This window comes from Lentinus tigrinus, assembly GCF_003813185.1.
Source record: "Lentinus tigrinus ALCF2SS1-7 unplaced genomic scaffold L226scaffold_4, whole genome shotgun sequence".
NCBI classification, from domain to species: domain Eukaryota; kingdom Fungi; phylum Basidiomycota; class Agaricomycetes; order Polyporales; family Polyporaceae; genus Lentinus; species Lentinus tigrinus.
In genome coordinates this window covers 989,971-1,012,323 of record NW_027137913.1, presented here as the reverse complement: position 1 = coordinate 1,012,323, position 22,353 = coordinate 989,971, and the positions used below count along the sequence as shown (strand labels likewise).

At 56.6% G+C, this 22,353-nt stretch overlaps 8 protein-coding genes and 1 non-coding gene across 9 annotated transcripts; 5 read left to right on the top strand and 4 right to left on the bottom strand.

Annotated features, from left to right (window-relative positions):
• Positions 1–18: 18 nt before the first annotated feature.
• On the top strand, positions 19–1,510 carry L226DRAFT_531054 (kinase-like protein). The gene is made up of 4 exons (XM_067679997.1): positions 19–71; positions 133–262; positions 323–375; positions 447–1,510. Exon 4 carries the CDS (start codon positions 452–454, stop codon positions 1,349–1,351), a length of 900 nt encoding a protein of 299 aa, XP_067539799.1. The 5' UTR covers positions 19–71; positions 133–262; positions 323–375; positions 447–451; the 3' UTR covers positions 1,352–1,510.
• L226DRAFT_550747 (uncharacterized protein) lies at positions 1,454–4,693 on the bottom strand. Its single transcript, XM_067682772.1, has 13 exons — positions 4,686–4,693; positions 4,434–4,613; positions 4,123–4,381; positions 4,051–4,064; positions 3,905–4,000; positions 3,730–3,849; positions 3,528–3,667; positions 3,304–3,468; positions 3,123–3,250; positions 2,433–3,063; positions 2,203–2,379; positions 1,838–2,143; positions 1,454–1,765 (listed from the first exon to the last, which is right to left on the bottom strand). The coding sequence occupies exons 2-13, from the start codon at positions 4,510–4,512 to the stop codon at positions 1,544–1,546; spliced, it is 2,337 nt and encodes a 778-aa protein (XP_067539798.1). The 5' UTR covers positions 4,513–4,613; positions 4,686–4,693; the 3' UTR covers positions 1,454–1,543.
• A 2,175-nt stretch (positions 4,694–6,868) lies between these two features.
• L226DRAFT_455720 (small monomeric GTPase) lies at positions 6,869–7,939 on the top strand (the record flags this gene model as incomplete). The annotated part of the gene is made up of 4 exons (XM_067675255.1): positions 6,869–6,977; positions 7,105–7,313; positions 7,625–7,708; positions 7,766–7,939. Coding segments are annotated over 4 exons (576 nt in total), but the record flags the coding sequence as incomplete, so codon positions are not given.
• Positions 7,940–7,969: 30 nt separating this feature from the next.
• L226DRAFT_244480 (uncharacterized protein) lies at positions 7,970–8,834 on the top strand. Its single transcript, XM_067673203.1, has 2 exons — positions 7,970–8,009; positions 8,093–8,834. Exon 2 carries the CDS (start codon positions 8,261–8,263, stop codon positions 8,729–8,731), a length of 471 nt encoding a protein of 156 aa, XP_067539796.1. The 5' UTR covers positions 7,970–8,009; positions 8,093–8,260; the 3' UTR covers positions 8,732–8,834.
• A 233-nt stretch (positions 8,835–9,067) lies between these two features.
• On the top strand, positions 9,068–10,205 carry L226DRAFT_244432 (uncharacterized protein). The gene is made up of 3 exons (XM_067673202.1): positions 9,068–9,190; positions 9,270–9,547; positions 9,605–10,205. The coding sequence occupies exons 1-3, from the start codon at positions 9,162–9,164 to the stop codon at positions 9,877–9,879; spliced, it is 582 nt and encodes a 193-aa protein (XP_067539795.1). The 5' UTR covers positions 9,068–9,161; the 3' UTR covers positions 9,880–10,205.
• A 90-nt stretch (positions 10,206–10,295) lies between these two features.
• L226DRAFT_456421 (uncharacterized protein) lies at positions 10,296–12,647 on the top strand (the record flags this gene model as incomplete). The annotated part of the gene is made up of 13 exons (XM_067675296.1): positions 10,296–10,501; positions 10,560–10,582; positions 10,645–10,754; positions 10,812–10,874; positions 10,940–10,965; positions 11,028–11,298; positions 11,378–11,461; positions 11,526–11,558; positions 11,618–11,788; positions 11,849–12,058; positions 12,138–12,401; positions 12,468–12,558; positions 12,616–12,647. 13 exons carry the CDS (start codon positions 10,296–10,298, stop codon positions 12,645–12,647), a joined length of 1,584 nt encoding a protein of 527 aa, XP_067539794.1.
• Positions 12,648–12,860: 213 nt separating this feature from the next.
• Positions 12,861–12,943, bottom strand: L226DRAFT_t34. Its single transcript has one exon. It is a non-coding gene; the product is annotated as a tRNA-Asp (tRNA).
• A 93-nt stretch (positions 12,944–13,036) lies between these two features.
• L226DRAFT_531048 (RNA-binding domain-containing protein) lies at positions 13,037–14,343 on the bottom strand. Its single transcript, XM_067679996.1, has 4 exons — positions 14,095–14,343; positions 13,901–14,027; positions 13,517–13,719; positions 13,037–13,426 (listed from the first exon to the last, which is right to left on the bottom strand). The coding sequence occupies exons 1-4, from the start codon at positions 14,304–14,306 to the stop codon at positions 13,051–13,053; spliced, it is 918 nt and encodes a 305-aa protein (XP_067539793.1). The 5' UTR covers positions 14,307–14,343; the 3' UTR covers positions 13,037–13,050.
• A 1,445-nt stretch (positions 14,344–15,788) lies between these two features.
• On the bottom strand, positions 15,789–18,518 carry L226DRAFT_531047 (uncharacterized protein). Its single transcript, XM_067679995.1, has 4 exons — positions 18,281–18,518; positions 18,111–18,222; positions 17,656–18,054; positions 15,789–17,599 (listed from the first exon to the last, which is right to left on the bottom strand). The coding sequence occupies exons 1-4, from the start codon at positions 18,496–18,498 to the stop codon at positions 16,250–16,252; spliced, it is 2,079 nt and encodes a 692-aa protein (XP_067539792.1). The 5' UTR covers positions 18,499–18,518; the 3' UTR covers positions 15,789–16,249.
• Positions 18,519–22,353: the final 3,835 nt, after the last annotated feature.

The following is a 22,353-nucleotide window of genomic DNA, read 5'->3' as shown; positions in this document are numbered from 1 at the left end:
TCCGAACGTTGTCAATGTCAGAATCTCGCTAGTACTTATGTACTGCGACCAATACTACATCTTCTTGTATTGTGCACAGTGGCTCTCTTGACTCTGTTCCAGCTCCACTGACTGCGTTGCGCTCCCTGGCAGCTGATTCCTGTGACACACCATGGGGCCGGTCACGCTTGAGGCTGGTGTGCAGGAGATTCACCAGGGGTTCGACTCCCTACCTAGCAATTCCTCCTCCTGCCTGGCTGCAGTTGCTACCTCTTCCTTTGAGGTATGGACAGCGTTTGCTGCCAGCGATAAGGATGTATTTCGCTAACCTTTGCATTCATAGCAGAAGTATTCTTCGCACAAAACTTTCCCTCGTTTTCGAGAGTACAAACTCCTGTAGGTTTGTCCTATCATGCCTGTGACGTCAATGTACTCAGCCTCTATATGCAAATGCGGGTTTGCTCAAGCCGTCATGAACCGCTTAGTGGGCTCTTTGGAAGACGAATCGTTGCACGTCTACTCGGACACCGAGTTCCTGGACGACATCGAATGCTCTTCTCCCCTGGTCACTACCCGTCAGGAGTCTATTGTAGCTCTCTCTCCTACCCTCGTTGCCAAGCCGGTTCCATGGGGCGTCGACCCACAAGACGAGGTTCAGGCCATCGTGAAGGCGCGCTCGATAGGCATCAATGCTCCCCAAGCTCGTCGGGTCGTCTCAGACCCAGATGACGGCGGGCACTACATCATAATGGACCGCGTACAAGGCCGAACGCTAGAGCAGCTATGGCCGAGCCTTGGACTCCTAGACACCATTCGCGTCGGCCGACAACTCAGAGGCTATGTCCGAGCCATGCAATCGGTCACTGCCCAGACCACCGGAGGGCTGCATTCAGGCGTCGCCACCTCAACCGCGGTTGGAGATCTTCACGGACCCGCACGCCACGCCAGCCCGGCTGTCTTCTCTCAGTACCTGCAATGGTGGCTGCTCGAATGTCGCCCGGAATACTGCAAGCCGCTCCCGCACCTCGTTCTCCCGCCTCCCACGCAGCACGTCTTCGTGCATCAAGACCTCGCGCTGCGCAACATGATCCTGGACCCCGATGGCGTCCTTTGGCTTGTCGACTGGAACTTGGCGGGATTCTATCCCGATTATATGGAGTACTTGGGCATGACACCGTCGAAGATCGAGTGGATATTTGGGAAGACTTGGGCAGCGTGGTGGGGTCGGGTTCGATGGGAGCTTCTGCGGTGGCTTGTATTCGGCCGGGCGGGGCGGTACAGGAAGGAACGGGAGATGCTCGCTCATGTACGTCAGCGCTCGCTCAGGTATCGCTTGGAGAAGACGCCTTTCTCGGACTTTCTGCCGTCATAGTTCGACGTACATACAGTATATTTGCATGCCATGACGACCAGAGAATGTCTTTTGTGCATCATCAACCCGTGCTTTGAACTCGGGGTTCCATGTGAAGTTTTTCCCTTACATCCCGACACCAGCCCAGTATATTCACACAGTACAAGTACAGTATACAATGAAACACGGAACCTATTTTTGCGTCCCACCCTGTCAAGGCCCTCCAGAGAGTGCGAGGATCTTGGCGACTGCCTGCTCTGCGGCAGACATGAGCATACCGTGGGGGTTGCCTATCGGGAGCGCGGGGATCATCGATGCGTCCACGACGAACAGGTTGTCCGTGTTGAACACCTTTGCGTTCTGGTCGATAACCGCGCTGGAGGAGCTGGATCCAATCTTCGCTGAGCCGACCCAGTGGTTCGAGTCCATCGTGCTCTACGAACGCGCGCAACCAACGTCAGCTTACTGAGCACCGGGCTTGGACAACTCCAATGCGAAAGCACTCACGGGGTCGTACGCATCGACGTACTGCTGCATGGTGAGCGTGTTGTCGGGCATGATCATCGTCATGCCGGTGACGTTCTTGATGTTGGAGATGACGTCGTTGAGAGCCTGCAGCAGGATGGTCTTGTCGACAGGGTCGGTCAGCCACGGGTTGGCCAGGGGCTTCGCGTTCAGCGCGGCATCGATACCGATGCGGCCGCGCGAGGTGATGCCCTGGGACAGGTAGACGGTGATGGTGAAGATCTGGCTCGCGTTATACGTCATGGTGGTATCGATGGACGCTGCGCCTGGGCGGACGGTTCCTTGCGCCTGTGAGCGTAAAACGGGATCAGCTGGGATATACGAATGGGAGATACGGTGAAACATACGTAGCGGGTCTTTCCATCGCTGCCGGAATAGGCCCTCCAGAAGTTCAGCTTCGGAGATGCACCAGCGAAGACACCAGAGCGATCCTTCAGATACTGCTGAGCATCGGTCGGACGCGGGTCGCTCCACACATCTGCCCAGTTCTCATACGCGTCAATGCTTGGGTGAGTGAACACCAACTGCATGCATCTCATTCAGCGTCAGGCCCACGGCGTAGACAGGATGCACTCACGTTGATCGAAGGGTTGTCCGAGACACTCTGTCCGACGGGGAGATTGATCCACTGCGCCTGAGGCGGGAGATTCGGCCCCGCCGTTGGGTTACTCTGTACCGCCTGGAGCATATCCGACGGTCCAATACCACTCTGGAACAGGATTCTCGGGGTGCCAAACGAGCCCCCGGAGAGGATGACACGGCCCTTCGGGTTAAGCGGGATGATACCGTTAGGCCCGAGCGACGTGTCGTTCGTGCGTACGCCCGTGATCGTCGAGCCGTTGCGGATAACCTGGCTGACGAGGACGTTGTCCTTGTACGTGAAGTTCGGGCGCGCTGAAGCGGTCTGGAAATATGTGTGCACGGGACCTGCACGCTGGCCGCCTTGGAAGGAGAATGCGCTGTAGCCATACGTGTGGTCCTTGTAGTTTGGGTTGTCGTTGATCGTGATCTGCGAGTAGCCCTGGCCCTTGAGCAGCTGCCCGACGACATCCGCGCTTTGCTCGAGGTAACGCTTGCCGTCAGTGGAGGGGGCATCTGTGCTGGGGAGGCGCTGCTTAAGCTTGGAAGTGTAGGGAGCGTGGTTGCCCCAGCTGTTTGGCCAGCCGTTAGCAGTCGAGAAGTCGGAGTCTGCGGGGTACCAATAAAGTCTGTGTGGGATGTCTTCAGCGTCGTCGGTCACTTATCGAAGAAACCCAGGCCCACTCACGCCCCGTTGACCGAGGTACCGCCACCGAGAAGACATCCGGCGAACACGTTAACGTCCTTGCACCACCACCAAGGGTTCGTGTCGGTAAACATTGACTCGAACAGTCCGGGAACGTCGAACTTCGTCAACTGCGCACACGGATGGTCAATACAACCTGCCAGGTGCTATGTTTAAGACTCACGTTAGCGGTCTGTGTCCAGGGAGCGTCGTACGTGCCACCGGTCTCAGCAGTAGAAGGACCTCCACGCTCGAGGAGAAGAACTTTCTTGCCAGCCTCAGACAGACGGTCCGCGGCGATAATACCACCGGGGCCGGCGCCGACAACAATGTAGTCATACGGCGTAGCCTGTCAATGTCGCCCATCAGCTCACAGAACAAGATAAACATCAGGAGGGAAGAACCTACAGAGACAGTAGGTCCCGTAGACGTGGTCGTAGTGGTTGTGGTGGTTGTGGTGGAAGTAGGAGGAGTGCCAGGGTTACCTTGGAGGTAGTTCTGATAGTTTGAGTTCTGGGCGTCTGGGAAGTTGATACCGAAGAAACCGACTGGAAAGAAGATTGTGATCAGGTACTTGAATTATCCGCTGTAGTTCCTGTTGGGCGCTTACAGTCAGTGTGCTCCTGGAAGGTACTCTGAGGATCCGATGGGTCGTCGACGCCGACGCTCGAGTAGGCCCAAGCGAAGACACCAGTGCCGGTCGGATCGATGCCTCCTCCGCCCTCCCAGCCTGAAATGGTTAGTTGAGGATACTTGCCCAGATAGATCCAGAGTAATAGACGTACTTGTGCAGTTCTGGCACCGGAAGACGTACTTCCAGTGCGTGGAGTTAACTCCACTTGATGGAAGCGTTGTAAGTGTAGGTCCATCGTACTCCCTTGTTGGGTGTCAGCAGGACACTGGTCGGAAGCTGACTTATTCACTCACGTTGGCTGCACATATGCACTGGCGGGCGTGCGGGAACGGTTTAGCTAGGAACGCTTCGGAAAGATGTAGAACTCACGTCGCATAACGAGTCGAGGAAACAATTTGGTTGCCATTGGGCCATGCGACGATGAGTAGGTCGCCGATCATAGCACCCCCGAGGGCCCATCCTATCCACTTCGCGTCGATGGGCGCCACAATCTCGCCGATGAACTCCGTGCTGGAGTCTGCAGAGGGCAAGACGATCCCATAGCTAACGCTGTAGACCGGGTCGGTGATACCATCGAAGACGAAGCCGTTGCCAGAATCCGTGTATGGAGCGGCTACTTGCGCGAGCGCTGTGATGTACTGTCAGTAAATCACCGCCTGAGGACCGAGATATTGTCGTACCAGAACCGACTAACGGCAGCAGGGATAAGAGTAGGCGTCCGAGCTTCATGATGAGCTGATGCGGACGTGCGCTCGTCATGCAGAGCTGTATTTTCTCCTCTTATAACGTCCCGGTCGCCTCGCCCGACTGTGCGGTATGTTGCGAGGAAGACCCGAGCGTTCTACTCGGCGCAAGGAGGTCTTGGTCCCCCGGTACGTACGCCACGTATCCCGTGAGCCATTCAACCTATTCATGGCTATCGTCGCGCGTACCTGTAGAGGAACAAGCTCAAGTGAGCGTCGGCGACGTGGTACGCACGACAGACCGCACACACGACGGCAAGAACTCGGATACGCATCACCGCTCGTGACCGAGGCATACGTGAGTGAGAAGAGGACGTACGATGTCAAAACGCCGAGATTTTGGAGGCTTGCTGGAGGCGCTACCACAGTACGCTGCCGTCATGAATTACTTCCCCATCATCATATGTCTTGGAGACTAGGCAACCAATAACGCCTGCGCGGTTTCGTGACCGAAGATGCACCGATCATATGCCTGGGCGACGCTTGGGCCTTCCGGAGGCCGCCATGCGTCATTCGGAGCAGCCCTAAGAAGACCAGAAGCTATTGCGATTGTATGGTGATCCGTACGCTACCCCACGAAGGTTGTGCGGTACCGGACCCCACCCCCACATTTCACACATTTCGCGGACTGTCCGCCTCTTCGGTTATGCCGCTCAGTGACACAGAAGAAGACACCTCAAGCATGCTGCATGTGTCTAGTCGACGATTGCGCGATCCGCTTGTCGAAACGGGAACGGACGGACAGGCCGCTGTCGCGACGCCCAAGTTCCACTCCGACGTCGGAAGGCTTAGGTTTGAAGTTATGCCGGGAGTACCATCTGAGTCCACCCATGTTCACTATCTCTATAAAAATAGACACGGAGAATGTGAGCTATGTTGGGAGACTATCCTTGCGGATATAGAACTTACTGTGCTTCGGCCCATTTCAAAGAATCCGTCGAGCGAGGTGCTACTCAGGGCCGCAGTCATTCAGCTCAGCTGAGAAAGCGCCTAACGTTTTAACATCATAAAAAGTCGACCTGGTGACCAAGTAGACCTTAGCAGCGATGTCAATGGCAAGATGGGCGGCGAGACTGACAGTGATGGCAATGGTCAAGAATAAGCACCGACTGCCACGTGACGGATGTGTGTTTGGCAACAGCCTTGATTTCTAACACGGACAAACAAGTTGCAACACGATCGACACCCAGCGCTACGCAAACTCCGTACGATCTTGCCTGGATCTCGACCATAGTCATGGCCTTCTAACCTCGCCTTTGATCAGAGCTGGGTGGGAAACATGGGGTCACCGAACAGACCTGCTTTCACGCACTCTTGCCACATCTCATTGTTCTTAGCGAGTCCAGTAGTCGGTCGGCCGACTTTGACTGCGATCATCAACCGCCAAAGGCACGCCTGCAGGTTGAGGCGTGGTACGTACTACGCGAACCCTCTGCCCGACGATGCTTGCCGGTGTACTATACAGTTTTTGCTGCTTGTAGATGGTGCGGCCACGGCTAGAACGTCTCATGCATATGCAAGTATGTACGCCGAGTGACACGTCAGCCACAGACGCGACAATTCTACTACACGCGTGCTCGGGTTCCGCTCACTGTGAAAGCCGAGGCAACACGCTACAAAGTCTAAGTAAGAGTAATTAGGGACGAGATGAAGCCCGACGGGAGCCGGTGACTTGAGCATGTATGACCTGTACCGCACTCGACAAGCGATCAGCTGCATACACAGAACAGTCGGCTGTAGCTCGTAGACGAGAAATACCCATACTCGCGGTGCTGTCCATTGTGCTACGCGACGACGACGGCAGTGGCGAGCGCTGGTATCGAGGCAGGCGCCGAGGCCGTTACCATCGAGGCATGCGCGGCGGCTTGCGTTCTCCTCTCCCGCTGTTCTGCCTGGCTGGCGTCCAACCCTCCCCGTTCCCCGTCGGTGGGCTCCTTTTCCCGTCCACACGCCTCGAGCTCCCAGAGCGACTCAGAACGCGTCCTTCCTTTCGGTTCCTTCCTCCTTTCTCTCTGGTCTGCGCAGTAATCTCGTCCCCGATTCCTGAACATCCGCATCCTCCGCATCCGCCGACCGGTTGGTTCTGATCTCTGTCGTCCTCGCACGAGCAGCGGGAGCACTCCTTTTCCTGCTTCTTTCCTTTCTTATCTCGGTTCTCTTTGCTCTTTCTCCCCCTTCCGCTCCTCCTCCCCTCCCCGCACGCGTTTGGCACATGTCGGCGTCCGCCTCGTCAAGTTCACCCACTCCCACCGCAAATGCCGGCCCCAGCTCGTCAAGGCTCAACGGCGAGAACGGCGCTGAGCAGAACAGGTCCGTCTGCGCTGTCGCGATGAACTAATGTCGAGTTTGAACTTCAACTTCGGTCCTTGTATAGCGTCGTGATCAAAGTTGGCATGCTGGGCGACTCGCAAATAGGGAAGACGAGTCTCATGGTGAAATATGTCGAGGGGCACTTTGATGAGGACTATATCCAGACGCTAGGTATGTACTCGATCTCGCTAGAAACGCGTCCTAGTATCGTTGATTGGTCCTCCATTCCATTCGTTGATCCTCGTCCGTGCGCCATCCCCATCCGCGCTCATCCTCGCGCAATGCTCCTGATATCCAGGCGTCAACTTCATGGAGAAGACCATCACAGTGCGCCGCACATCCATCACGTTCTCGCTGTGGGATCTGGGCGGGCAGCGAGAATTCGTGAACATGTTGCCACTGGTGTGCAATGATGCGGTGGCGATTCTCTTCATGTTCGACCTCTCACGGAAATCGACGTTGAACTCGGTGAAGGAATGGTATCGACAAGCTAGGGGGTTCAACAAGGTGTGTATCCAGTCTCGTTCGTTCGCAGGTCGCGCGGCGCGCTCGGCGGCGGGGATCTTCCTTTGTCGCGTCGGTGGAGGCCACAGATGGGCCTTAGGCAGTCTCAAAGTATATGCCACGGGTCGATCAAGCCCCCGCTTCCCGAGACACGACTTCCATATCATTAGCGGCACGATCGTCGCGAGAGAGCTCCGCGCCACCATTCAAGGCTCCTCGAAAGAGAAGCAGGGACCTTCTGAGAGGATCCACCCACCGAGCAAACCCCGCACGACTGCTTCTTGATATCTTTGTGCTGACAAGCGTTCTCGCAGACCGCCATCCCTTTCTTGATCGGCACCAAATTCGATACCTTTTCGACGTTCCCAAGAGACGAGCAAGAAGAGATCACCAAACAGGTTCGTCTCGTGCGGAGCCTTTCCCTCTTCTGCCGTCTGCTCATGTCGCAATAACAGGCGAAACGCTTCGCAAAGGCGATGCACGCCTCCCTAATATTCTGCTCAACGTCAGCCTCGATCAATGTCCAGAAGATCTTCAAGATCGTCCTGGCGAAGGCGTTTGACCTGAAATGCGTCATTCCAGAGATCGACGGCGTGGGCGAGCCAATACTTATGTATGTCGACGTATAGTGCATGACGAGGACGACGTCTAGAGATTGAGGCGTGGACTGGAATCTGGCGGGAAGCGCAAAAGAATCAGGTACGCATCGTCCTGCGGACATACGTCATACATCGGCACAAGCTTCGCGGGGCACATGTCTGACACATACGCTTGGTGAACAGCCTACAGCAACGGTGCAGATGGCACCGGCCTCGAATTGGCGATCTCTCAAGGAGACCACATTGTTCTATACAACGCCTCGGCGTGAAGCACATGGGCAACAAGTGCCCTCAAGGCTGCAAGGATGATGCAGAAATGGACTTATACGGTACACAGCCTGTCTCCTTTCGATGCTAGTTTATTCCCCCCGATGCTTTCCCCTTCCCATCACCCCTCCCATGTCGCGAGCTCTCGCTCGTCGTTACCCCTCCTCGGCACTCCTCCCTGGTTTCGTTCTCTCCTCTCCTCTGCTCCGCTCGACCTCATTCCCAACATCGTCGCTTCCCGTCTCATCCATCCGCTCCTCAGACATACCGTCCCCTCCGTCGCCGAATCCCATCACGTCGTCTAGTACTATTGCGCTCGTACACTGTTGTCGTTTTGTCAGTTTGCTGCATTTTCTTATGTCACTCTCGCTCGTCTGCATCGCCTATATAATCGCCATAACCCGTCACACGTCGTCGCATGCTCGCCAGTCTCCTGAACACAACGCCCCAAGTACTATCACCATCATCCACACCACAGTCCAGTCCAGTCCATCGTCATTTGCTTGCTTTATTTTCCACACAGTTCGCCTATACATATCAGAAGGCTACCCTTAATACCAAGCTTTGTATGACTTTTTGGTTTTTGGTCTCGACAAACATGTTGTGTAGATATCCATCCAAGTAGTGTGCTCGTGTGACGTCGTCCGCATGTACAGCCTGAGTCTAGCGATGGCGATGACGCCCTAGTTAAGTTGCTGAACATTATACTCTCATGCTTCGAGTTGTATGTCCGGGATTGCGACCCACATGTCATGCCTGCGCACATACAAAGTGATGTGCGTGGAGCAGTTAGTGATACACTGGCACAACCTTGCTTCGAACGATCCGGGCCGTGACTGATCCGCATCCGGTGAGCTGGCGTGAGGTTCGCACCCCACGGTCAACCTCTCTTCTCCTGTACCCGCTCAGCAAGTTTCGAGCAAGTACACGATCCTCGACATGCTTCTGCAAATATACTATTGTATCATGTCGGGCCCGCATTCATATGTGGCGACATCGCTCGCGAGGACCTCGGTGAGCTTCTGAGTTGAGCTTGTCATAATGAATGGCCACGCTCACGCATCTATCTTATCGACCCATGTTGTACGATAAGCCCGGTGACTTCTCTTTACCAGCTGGACGATCCCACCTGCGCAACCGGGCACTCCGGCAGCCATGCCAGTGACGAGGCAACACGTTATCCGACTCCCGAGAGCACATTGCAGTTGTTCCCTGATGGTGAATTGAATGTCAACAAGACTGCGACTCAGCAGACGAGCGCAGTCCGCACGGTTATAGTTCTGGGCATCCCGCACTTCTCTTCTCCTTTGAGCAACCTTGATGCACGACGACGACATGCCACATGGTCCCCGGCATCAGTTGATCATTCTAGTAAGCTTATGACCTTGCCCATGTTCTCGAGGCACAAGCTGACCACCTCAATCACAGCTCCGCGCCCAAAGTGCTTAATCCAATTTCCCCGACTGGGTCTGTCTGGCCTGGGTACCAGCACCTCCTGCGCACCGTCGCAACACCAAGTTGGGCTTGTCGGGCGCTCAAGGCGGCGCGACAATGTGCCCAGTAACCACGCCAACGCGAGTTACGGTGACTGCATTGCAGCATGGGCACTCGGCGGCAAAGCCCAATACGCTCTGACATGCCGGTCTGGGACGACGCAGCAAGCATGGTGCATATACACTAGCCCCCGGCACATTGTCCGATAGGCATATCGGGCTCATGGCCTTCCTCAGCAGCCGACCATACAGCCATCTGGGACCGCAGGTCATGATACCACTGCGCGCTCTCGCGTGCGGGAGCGCGTATTGGGCGGATTCCAAAGAAGCGTATGGCGTCTGGAAACCCACAGCGACCATATGGAACGCATCTGCTGCATCGCGATTCTGCAGGTGCATCATATCGTCCCAGGCCCTCTTGGGGCTACCTCTTGCACGCTCCTCGCTTCTTGGAGGTTTCTGGGTCGCATTACACGCCGCGGGACCCTTTCCGAGCCCCGGGACCGTCTTCTCGAGGGATACAAAAGGTCCGCGTACCTCGAGTAAGAAGAACCCGAACCGCTCGCCACAAAGAGGCCTTCCTCCCTCCCCCAGCACCGACACTCCACATACCCTCCTCGGATATCATGGCTATGTCGGCTACACTGAAGCGCATCCTCTTCCTCGCCGTGGCCGCCTTGGCCGCTGTGGTTGTCGTCGACGCGACGCAGGTTATGCACCGTCCTGCGGCCTACAAGGATGTGCCCAGGAAGTTCGCCACCGGAGAGGCGGAGACTAAGGTCATCCACAAGCGTGCGAACACGAAGGTTCAGGCTGCGTACTTCACGAACTGGTGCGTCGCGGGAACGATCACGGCCCAGACTTACCTACTGATTACATTGGCGGCGCAGGGGTATTTATGGTGCCAACTTCCGTGAGTGATGGGTTTGCTCTCCGCCGCTCCTGGGAAACATGCCCACTTATTCTCCCCCGCAGAGCCGACGGACATCAACCCGACGCCATTGACGCACATCCTGTACTCATTTGCCGATGTTTCTGCGGACACCGGTGCCATCTCGCTTACTGATTCGTACGCGGATGAGCAGGTGAGCTTGTGCCTCAGCATGTGACAGGGCAGATGGACTGACTGAAGGTGCGCACAGAAACACTTCGACGGAGACTCGTGGGACGAGCCGGGCAACAACCTCTACGGTTGCTTGAAGCAGGTACGAGCCTTCCCTGACACCGCGATAGATCGTCCGAGACGCTCATACCCCGCCTCCGCACCCAGCTCTACCTCCTCAAGCTCAGCCACAGGTCGGATAAGCTCACGGCAGCTCCGCGTGCTCCGATGCTAAATCAGTCTCTTCCATATGCAGGAACCTCAAGGTCTTGCTCTCCATCGGCGGCTGGACGTACTCCCAGGCCGGCCACTTCAACTTCGTCACTGATGCCTCGAAGCGTGCAACATTCGTTTCGGGCGCCGTCAGCCTGATCGAGAACTACGGCTTCGATGGTATCGACATTGACTTCGAGTACCCGAACTCGGACGCCCTGGCTTCTAGCTTCGCCTCCCTGCTCACTGAGCTGCGCACCGCGTTCACCAACCTGCAGAAGCAGAAGGGCGATGCGACGCCCTACCTCCTCACGGTACGTCTCCGCCAGGCGGCACCTATTTCGGGACGCTTGGGGCGGAATGTACTCAAAGCTGATCCGCCTTGATTGGCAGGCGGCCGTCCCCGCTGGCTCAGACAACTACGAGTGGCTCAAGATGTCCACGATGGACGCCGCCCTTGACTACTGGAACCTCATGGTATGCGCGGATTCTCATGTGCGACGCCGCGGCGCTCCTGATAGACCCTTCTTCTGGCATCCAGGCTTACGACTACGCTGGCTCCTGGCTGACTTGGGTAAGCTCCTGCTTCCAGCTTGCAGGAACCTGCAAGAGGCTAACTCGTATCCTGCCCAGGCCGACAACCAGGCTAATGTGTACGGCGGCACTCGCACGAACGTCTCCACCGACAAGGCGGTCAAGTACTACACCTCCCACGGCGCGACCGCGTCCAAGATCAACATGGGTATCCCGCTCTACGGCCGCGCGTTCGAGGACACCACCGGCATCGGCGCGCCCTACAACGGCGTATGTTCATGCTCTTGCGAATATGCCTCGAAAGAATACTGATCAAGACGGACGTCACAGATCGGTCCCGGCACGATCGAGGCTGGCATCTACTCCTACAAGGCTCTCCCGATTGCAGGCGCAACTGTTTACGAGAACCTGACGGACATCTCGAGCTACTCGTATGATGCGTCCAAGGGCGAGCTCGTCTCGTACGATACCCCCCACATCGCCACTCTCAAGGCCCAATATGTCCAGTCCAACGGTCTTTCTGGCTCCATGTTCTGGGACGTGAGTATTGAGCGCCGCCTTTCCAATGACATGCATGCATGATCGCAGGTTCGGCTGACACAATCTGGCCGACTTGCAGCTCTCCACCGACAAGTCCGGCTCTGACTCTCTCGTCGGCACGACCGCGGGCGTGTACGGCTCCCTGGATCAGACCCAGAATCACATCAACTACCCCAACAGCAAGTGGGACAACATCCGTAACAACATGGGCCAGGGTGGATCCTCCAGCAGCACGTCAGTCCCGACCTCCACGACGACTGTTCCGACCTCTACGACGACCTCAACTTCGACTCCCACCGGTGGCAGCGGCGCGTGCTCGACTGTCTCTGCATGGAGTGCGACTGTACGTATTCGCAGTAGCTCTCGTTCTTCCTCGCGGCTGTTTGCTGACGAGTCTGCCTCTTCGCAGACGACTTACACTGGCGGCCAGAAGGCGACTTACAAGGGCGACCTCTGGACAGCGTCGTGGTGGACCCTCGGTGATATTCCCGGTGGATCTGGTATGTGGGCTTACTCTGTAGATAATGTTAACACTAGGGTTGACAATTCGTCTGTAGCTGGCGTCTGGGTCGACAACGGGCCATGCTAGACGTTATGGATCGATTTCTATTATGAATTGGGGGTTTCTTTGCATTCTTGGATGACTTCAATCTCGACGACCTCGCACATGTGTATATATTGCGCACATTAGTTCAAATCAAGTACCCCAAGAGTTTTATCATAACCGTTGTCGTGCAAGGAGGCTCAAAGAGGAGATAACTCGGACCAGTGAGCACAAAAAGCATCCAAAAGATGAAACAACCTCCCTGGCGGGGAGTCGAACCCCGCTTTCGCGCGGTCAGTTTACATGACAGGCGCGTGTACTAACCGATATACTACCAGGGATGTAGTGAGTCCACTTAAGCCCCTATGTATCGCGGAAATACTTCATTCTTGATCTTTGGATGCCAATACATACGTGATACATGTAAGACTATCAGACCGTACACCTGTCAACCAGTCGATCCAGGATTCTTCTTCACTATCCTGATGCCAGAAAGACTATGCTTCTTGTTAGACGGGCGGATGGGAGGAGATGCGGAGGACACCAGGGGAAGACCTTTCTCCACCTTGTTCGGGGGATGTGTGGATGGGATGATGGGCAAGGACGGCAAGGGTGGGGCATGCCTTCGTTCCCTCGCAGCAGGCGCTGCGCCAGGAGTTGCGTGTGTGGGCGTAAGTCGTGGACTAGAGGTGGTAGCCGCCGCAGCTGCGACAGGCTTCGGCGGAAGAGACGGGTGCCCTGGCAGGCTTCCGACCGCCGATGCAGTCGAAGCGCCCTCCAGCTGCCTTAGTTTCGCCTCCATTCGCGCAATCTTGGCATCGGTTCTGTAGATGGGAAGGTGGTGGCTGAGTCTTCGTCCGATAGTAACGAACAGAATAACCCAGGTCCAGGGGGTAGGTAGACAGAAGACTTACGCGTTGGCCCGTCCTGTTCCTGCGCTCTTCAGCAGGCTGAGCGTGGTGGGTTTCCCAACTTCGCTCATCGGCCTACGGTTCTTCGACCCCGTCCCGAACGCTCCTGATGCTGAATCAAGCGGCGCTTGGTTTGCATAGGTTACGACGAGTTTGCGGCCACGCAAGAGCTTATCGTGAGCATGCGTGAGGGCCCTCTCCGCATCCTAAGAAAGAGCAGATAGCGGTGGCTTGAGCGTATATTCAACTTTACCCAACCGCCGCTGACCCCGGGAACGACTGCACATGGGTATGAGATACGCCATGCCGTCGTATTTGTATGCGGTGCCATGAAAGAGGATACCCGGGTTCAGCGCGTGTCTGAGAACAGTTAGAGTAAGAACGTACGTCTTTACTTCCATACTCCACAAAAGCATAGCCCCTCGGTTTTCCCCTCAGCGGACCAGACTTGTGAAAGAGGTAGTCGAGCTTGGATATCTTCCCAAACTTGGAGAATACTTGGAGTAGGGTGTATCTGACCAAAGACGTCACACTCAGAACCCAGCACGACGCTCGCAGCAGCAAACGCTCCAGACACGCACTCGTCCACACTCGGATGAAGATTTCCAACATATAAGCGATCCTTGAGGAGGGGTCGCGCCTGTGTTGCCGTCGAAGAAGACGCCACTGGCGCCGCGGGTTCGGCCAATGTGGGGTAAGACAAGTGTTCGCTAAGGCTCTCTGAGGCGATGTTCGGCGTAGCCTGCTCCGAAGAAGTCGCAGGCGGCGAGCGTTCAATAGGACTGCTAGCCATGAGGTGCGGCGATGAGAACGTCGGCGGAAGAGAGAGAGAGGTCTCGCTGGCGTCTGTCCCCGCCCCCGGTTTGACGCTGAATCTCGCCGATTCTAGGCGCCCTCGGAGGTTTCTTGACCGACAACCATCATGTGTGGCCGTGGCCCGTCAACACAGACAGAATTCTCCAAATTTACCTCGCCTATTGAAGATGCCCATGAGGTGAAGCGTGAAATATTCAATTACTCTGACGGTCGTGCCTTGAGGACATCATTCACTCCGATGGTGGCAAATCCTTAGCAATGTGCCATGTTTTGGGGTTCTTGCATCTAACTCGCACATCGAGATATTCTGAGCTGCAAAACAGTCGTTGAACCAGGCGTTTGGATACAACGTAAATCCGCGGACACTCCTGTCTCGCGTTGACATGACGGGAAATACCAGACGCTCGATACAGCCCGACCTCCGAAGCGCAGCGCACAGATACAGACATGTCGGAAGGATCAAGGCCAGAGACCTCTGATGTGTGCTCGATAATGAAGTGGACCAGCAGCCTTGAGGCACATTTACACCCGCGTGCATCAGTTCGACGACGACGCAGAAGACGGAGACAGCAGTGGTGCCTGCTCATGCTAGCCGTACGTGGCCAATCTGCGTCCGCGCGTTCTGCCGCACCTGACTCGGTCTTGACAGAAACGGCCATGGGCCCATGGCACGATGCTTTACAGAACACTAAACCACCACCTGGATCAGTGCCCCCACGCCGCCGCTCGCTCGGAGGCCTGAAATTACCTTGATTGGCAGGACGATACAATGCGGCTGTGATGTCTGTTCATTCTCCGCTCGCATCTCGAGCCTTCGGACGGTCTTTTGTTCTCAACGCTAAGCCATAGGAACACGGCGCTGGTGCCATTGGGCAACGGGTTGCGTGCGTACGGTGCGTCTCGATCCTCATAATGCATTATTACTACGGCAGGCTGCCGTAACTTCCAGATGTGTTCCTCTGATTATCCGCAGTGGACAGTTCGTGTGATATCGCAATACAAACCTACCGTATGTTGCGACGCTCTGCGACATATCGGGCCCATCGTCATCCTTGGGTTGGTAGCCGCGTCGGACGTACCGAAGGCCGGCACCAAGTACGGTCTGGGAGCGTGCATGGTAAGTATGCCCTGTGATGTGCGCCCTTTTCCCAAGACGCCGTCAGTCGATCATCGGACTCATTCTCGCGTCGACAGCGATTGCGACTACAGAGAGAAGACGATATATTCCCGGGCACACGGTTATGACATGGGCCATGTGCCAAGGATCCTCAAGTTCACGCACAAGGCGCTCGGAATGCACGCATGGCCGTGCTTGGGCAAGTAGGGCGGGTGGCACATACCCTGTGCACCGGAAGCGGCGGATCCGGCACTCTCAGAATTGTGGGTCCATGGGAGCGGCTGGCGACGTGCATTGACGAAATGAGCCGCGCACATCTCACTTGCGGCCGCCCGGGACGAGCTTCGTGTTGGTGGGACTAGTCCGGAAGGAATTCAAACGGGGGCGCGGCGAACACTTCGTGAGCGTCATTGTCCGACCGCGGTCGGGGGAAGGAGAGAAGCACAGACCACAGAGCCAATGAATTGACCCAGATACAAGTACACGGATGCGACAAGACTTTGTACAGGAACAGATGATCGGGGCTGGGGGTATGTGGATGAGAATAGCGATGATAGGAAGCGATGTGCAGAGAAACAGAGGCCGAGATGCGTGAGACATCCGCGTTAAGTTAGGGGAACGTCCAGGCGTGAGCAGAGCCGCACCGCAGACTAAAGACAATACCAACATTAAAAGAGAGAGAGAGAAGATAAAAAACTAGAACCAAGGATCATCCACTGGCAGCCGAGCAAGAGAGCACGCAGCAAAACCAGAGTGAACACGAGCGCAGAGCCTCAGTGACACGACCCTAGCCAGACAGCGAGCTATTGCTCGTCCACAGCCTCAGCCTCAGCAGTCTCAGCCTCTATAGCCATATCGGCGTCCTCTTCCGCTGCTTCGGCCGCCTCAGCCTCAGCCTCCTCTTGTTCCAGGCGTTCGAGCTTCGCCTTGAGGCGTTGTCTGCAGTGCTCCGAGCCCTTATGCCGGATTGACGCATCGTTGCGCGATGCGACGTAGTCGCATACCGGGCACACGGCAAACAGCTTGTTGGGGTTGCCTGTGCACGAATGGTTGACATGGCGCACCATGTCGCTGTGCCGGCTAAAGTCCTTCTCGCAGATGTGGAAGAAGATGCACGGTGTCCGTGGCTCCAGCTCTTTCTTGCCCTTACGCCGCTTCGAGTAGGAGGAGGAGGAGCTCTTGCGCCGCGCAGACCCCAAGCCCATCGCGGCGTTAATCTTCTGCGTGCGGGCCTTCCGGCGCGTGCGCGAAGAGTCGTCAACGGAGGGTAGAGAGACGTATGAGGAGCTGCGGGTGCGCTTGTAGGGGCGGAACTCCTCGTCATCGTCCGATGAGCGGTCCGCCTCGTACTCGCTCGCATCATCGCAGTCGGAATCGCAGTCATCGTGGATGTGCTCGTGCTCGCTCTCTTCGTCAGAGCTGAGCGAGTTCGAGAGGAGGAGGGGACGACGATTGGCGATCGGTGACTTAGGGGCGAAGATGGGCTCGGATGCAGAGCTGCTAGCGAACGTGGAACGGCGGGATGACTTGACGACGCGTCCAGGGAGAGGGCAGACACCGCGCTTGGGCGCCGGAGGAGTCGCGGGTTTGGCCTTGACCTTCTTCGGTGCTGGGAGAGGCTTTTGTGGGCGGGAAGCAGTGGCTTTCGGTGTTTTCGCACGCGAGCGGGGCTTCTCGGCAGCTGAAGCACGGACCTTAGAGGGAGACTTGGGCGCGGCTGGGACCTCCTTAGCTGGAGCGGGTGAGGAACGCTTACGCTTGGGGCTATCGACGACGGACATCGGAGCAGATTCCTCCCGAGGGGACGGCGGCAGCACAGGGCTGATCATAGGCTGTGATTCGGGCAGCTCGGGGCCGTTGAGGAAGTGGGAAGCAGACTCCTCGTCGAAATGTTCTTCCAGAGGGGTCTCGAGGATCACTGGGAGAGCGGGGCTGTCCGTGAAGGGAGTCGATTCCCATGAGTTGGGAGATGAGAGGACGGATGGGGCGATCGTCATCGGAGTGGACAGCATGCCATCGGAGGCACTGCTGGAGGATGCTGATGGGCTCGAGAACGTGTAGGACATGGCGGCCGGAGAGAACATCGAGGCAGAGCCCAGGGGCGTGTTGTCGATGCACAGGCGTGAGATGCTAGACGACATGTAGGTGGTAGGCTGCGAAGTGACACTTCAGCACGCGGATTCCATGACCAAGATGTGAGAACACTCACCGAATCTCCGAGCATGGGAGACTGAACACCAGAAGCAGAACGGGAGCTGACGTAGGAGGCGCGGAATGCCGATGAGAAGAGGCTGTCGATAGAGTTTACACTCTCCAGCGTTCCCAGGGGAGGCAACGTGCGACGGGCTGCCGGAAGGAAGGTCGAGAAGTCCTGCGGCTTACCGCCCACAGTCGTCGACGGTTCGTAGTTGTGGATGAACTGATCGAAGCAGTCCATGCCCAAGGAGTTGTCGAAGAGACCGTCACCGAAGAAGGGAACGGGGTCGATGGCGCGCGCCGGGTCGTACTTGGTGAGGAGGGTATGGAGCTCCTTGTATACGATGAACAACGAGGTGAAGGCCTCGTGAAGGCTGGTGTTCGACCACGAGACGAGCGTAGCATCTTCGCGCTGGAAGGATGAACAGTCATTACCACCACAGCACAGCAGGAACAGTGTGGGCGTACGAGCGTCGCGGCCTTATGGTCCTTGACAAGGCCAATGATGTCGGTGAGCCCATCTGCGACATACAGACGGGTGTGGGGGTCGCGCTGCACTGGACGGCCCTGCTGTGGCTGACTGGAGGAAGGAGGAGGATGAGTGGCTGTAGAGGGAGCGGGCGGCGACGCGGACGTACACGGAGGAGATAACTGAGGGGACTAGAGGCGTCTGCAGCTTGATGACCACGTTGGGCATCAGGGCGGCGACATGTGACGTAAATACGCTGCTCTTCCCACCACGATGGTACTCGAGGAACGTTTGGGAGTCGGTGCGGATGAAGACGGAGTGGTCGCCGTCGACGAGACGCGATAGCTGACCGAAGAGCTGATCGGTGGGGAAGGAGAAGGCATCCATGTTGGATGGCGGGGGCAAACTGTGGCGGGATGAGGGGGTCTGGAAAATGAGGACGCGTTTAAATCATCTTCTCTGTAGGTCCACGACCGCCCAACAGACGCCGGAAGCCTTGAGGTATGCATGCCTCGAATATCTCTTCAGATCTTTCCAGGACCGGCAGTGCATGTCATCGGCCCGACGACTGAGAACGAAGATGAGATCGGCGAGCTGACGCGCAAGCGGTGACCGCGACAAGAACGGTAGGCCTGGAAAGCTATTGTATTTTCCAAGACTACAGTTTTTTGTCGCAGACATGGCTCGCACGCCTCCTCGCCGATCTCATCTTCAGTTGAAACTTGAGATGTACTGCAAGTCAGGAAACAAGACAGACTGTTAGGAGGATGTCGGAAGAATCTATCTCTCCCCGGACCTGCCCCACAGCAGCAAGTTGACACATTTCCGTCTTTCCAACAATGCGCCTTGGGCTCAGCCAGGAGAGGAGTTTTCATTGGCCTATAGGCACAAGGCTCAAAGATAGGACATATCTGCGATTGCTTGTAGCAACAACTGATAGCTGCTCCGGTTCCGACCGCGAGAATGTGAGAAGAGAGAGATTGACGGAAGCGCATGAATCAGAACGGTTGGAAGAGATGGCCGTGAGGTAACGCTGCAAGCGACGTCCAGAAAGCACCCCGTCTGAGGAGGACGGCAGAGGAATCACCGAAGAACAAGGTCGTGCTGCGAGCGCACCGTGGGACGACCGCGGGAGGTGCTGCGAGAGATCCAGATCAAGGGTCATCGGCACTCTCACGCGTTTTTCTCCTGAGCGCTCGTGATCATTACAGATCGTCATCTGGCAGTGGTCCTCCGAGTCGGGAGAATACCAGGGAAACGCCTGCAACGTTGCACTTCGATCGGGAGGGCGAGATGAGTGGAAGTACTCACCAGAGCAAGACACTGACCCCTTCTTGCTGACTCGCTCCAAGGAGATTGACGGCATGCTAGTCTTGATGCCACATCCGCCGCAGCGCGCGTTTCAGCATTGCATGTCAATGCGCACTGAGAACGTGTCTACCAGCCAACCCCAGACGGGCCTGTCGCGGTGCTGGAATCTGGTTGTCATTCGCGACGTAGCTTTTGTTCTGAGCAGCTTCCAGACTAACGGGAGGAGTGCGGGGGGTCGGCGGCCCCGCCTTGCCATAATCTGCTGGACGCTTGTGCCTCGTCGCTTGAAAATACAATAATGGCCGAGAGCGAGAGGCGAAGAGGCGCAACATGGGGCATCGCGCGTGATCCCGCTGTTTGGCCGTTCTCCCACGATTCTATTTGCGGACCCACAAAGGCACACACGATCAAAGTTGCCAGATCAGGTAATTCTGCGAGCACAACCCGAGGCGCGCCTAATCTGTAGAGCCGGGCCCGCCTCGCTGATACTCACCACCATCCTCGAGCCCTGCAGCGAACACACACTCGGACACCGCCTGCTTGGGCTCCATATTCTGCCCACCGCCTTCGACAGCTCCTGGAACCTAGAATCTTTTCTTACTTACCGGTCGGTGTCTGTCAGAGAATGCCGCTGCTCATCATGTCCGGGGCGGTGCAGACGGTTCTCCGTTCTTCGTGAACGCCGACGGCAGCACCTCTCCCTCTGGCGGACCTGTCCATATTAGCATTCCACCCTCGCTTCGTTGACAACCAATGTTTGCAACTGTTCCCCATGCCCGGTTACTTGCAGGCAGTGACTACGTGTGTCCATCCTGTGTGCAGTGTCTCGCATCGCAGCGCCCGAGTCTATCACCGCGCTGCCAGTGCTGGTATTCGTGTTCTCTTCCCCATAGCTTCAGATCCGTGGCGCATCTCCTCCCACGTTCTCAACCGTAATCATTCAATTTCAACCTGATGAACGACCCCCATCTGGCTACATCTCAGCTCCATTTTCGCTCTGCCGGCGCACGTCTCGAAACGCCTACCGTAGGTGTATGTGGGTTCTTTGAACTTTACGGATGCGTGTTCCAGCCTCTAGCGGTCTTATTGTCGGTTGCTATGCACAAGGCGTTTCGTTCATGTTATGTTCAGAATGTGTTCTAGTGGATTGGCCTCTCCGTGGGTTGGTCAGCGTCGCAGATGACATGCCCTGGACCTCATCGTCCACTCTTTCGTTCAGGTTTATACTATCGTGGAAGCATTCCTACAATAGCGTTCGAATCTTGATCGGGGAGGGACCTTGTTCCGTAACTCCGTGAGGAAGGTGCAGGCCACTGAGAGTGCGCCCGGATAACATCTTTACGATCTCGCAGATAGCCGTTCCTCACTACGATATATCGAGGCCCAAGGACCCTTTCAACCTCGTCCCCGGATATGTCCCTCGAAAATTGTCCATGTGTCGCTCGCATTGTAATGAGATCGCGTTCTAGCCTGTCTAGCAGTTCCAGAATCAAAGCGACTTTCCTCGCTAACTCTCCCGCGTCGAGTCAGGCTCGCCCTTACGTTCACAGCAAGCTTCTGTGCCCTCTCAGCAATATCAGCAGGGCTGCACGAGCCATCCCTCCCCACGGTAGCGCGTTCCTCGATTTAGGACAAGGTCACTGCCTCGCACATGTGCGGCACCCTAGTGGATGGTTCGCGCCCCGGCAGACTATTCCACAGGGCTGATCCTACGGCATACGCGCAGCTGTGTGGGATGTGTCAGTGTGGCGTAACCCCCAACGCTGATCATGTTCTTACAGATGCCATGCGGTTCTCGGTCGCCCGCCCGCCCTTTGCACCAGCCACTGGACGCCTCACTCGGCCTGTCTCTCTCAGAGTCGCTGACCGCGGGCGGCGAGTGGCTGGTAGGCAACTCGCCTGGGGCATTGCGAGCCCTGGGTTCTCTCTCGCGCGGACGCCGGCCCATAACTTTAGTTCATCACGACGGTTCGCTGGCGCCAACTCCGCGGCTTCCCGCCCCTCCCATCGTCACAGTCTGCTGGTGAGAATATGAACGAAGAGCGCGACCATTGGGGTCGAATGCACTTTGAAGATGTCGTTTGCAGAGCGAGGATGGCATGATGCCGACAGAGATGGAGGGCCATTCTCCCCGCTCCCTCCATACGTCGTCGCGCGCGGCGCATCGAGGCGGTTGTGACCCGCGTGATAGGATCTAATGTTCGGCTTTCTCGGTTGTCCTCAAGTGCGAGCTCTTGCCACTGAAGCTACATCTATCACGACCTTCATCGTTATGCGTACTTACCGGATGTTGACGGCTTGGGCTTGGAGCTCTAGCCATTATATACTCACCAGCGGTCGCATAGCCTGCCACAGTTCGGCGGCGGCGTCGCGGCCGTCTTCGTGGACGCAATGTAATATTGAGACCGCCGGAGATGGGGAGCGCAGTGCTAGGCCGTGGCCGACCCGACCGGCTTGTGATGGTAAGGAGTCCTCCGCTGGGGGCAACCTCGGCATCCTCGCTACTTCCTACGCCACTCGTGAAACCAGGAGGTTGTCCACATTGGTCGCGGGCATGTGCCACGGATGGCAAGTTGTCTTCGTCGCCCCTGTCTTCTGGAGGTCCTGTGTCGAGAGAAGTGCGGTTGGCAGGTTGGTACCCCTAGCGGAAAAACTCTCCGTGCACATGTCTTTGTGGAGCTCTGATATCACAGATACGACTGTGCGCAATGTCCCCTGGGACAGTCCTGGCCCATTTCCGCCCTCACGTCGGCGGTTCAAGGACCAAGGTTAACTGTATCGGTATCAACTATTCCCCAAACTGGCTAATGCTGTCCCAGATTCAGTCGTCCTCAAGGCAACCACGTTGGTGGCTTTCGGGGTAATCCGTTTGGAGTTCGACGTTCGTCATGAGAACAACCCCAATCCTATTGTCCTTGGTCAAGGCAGCAA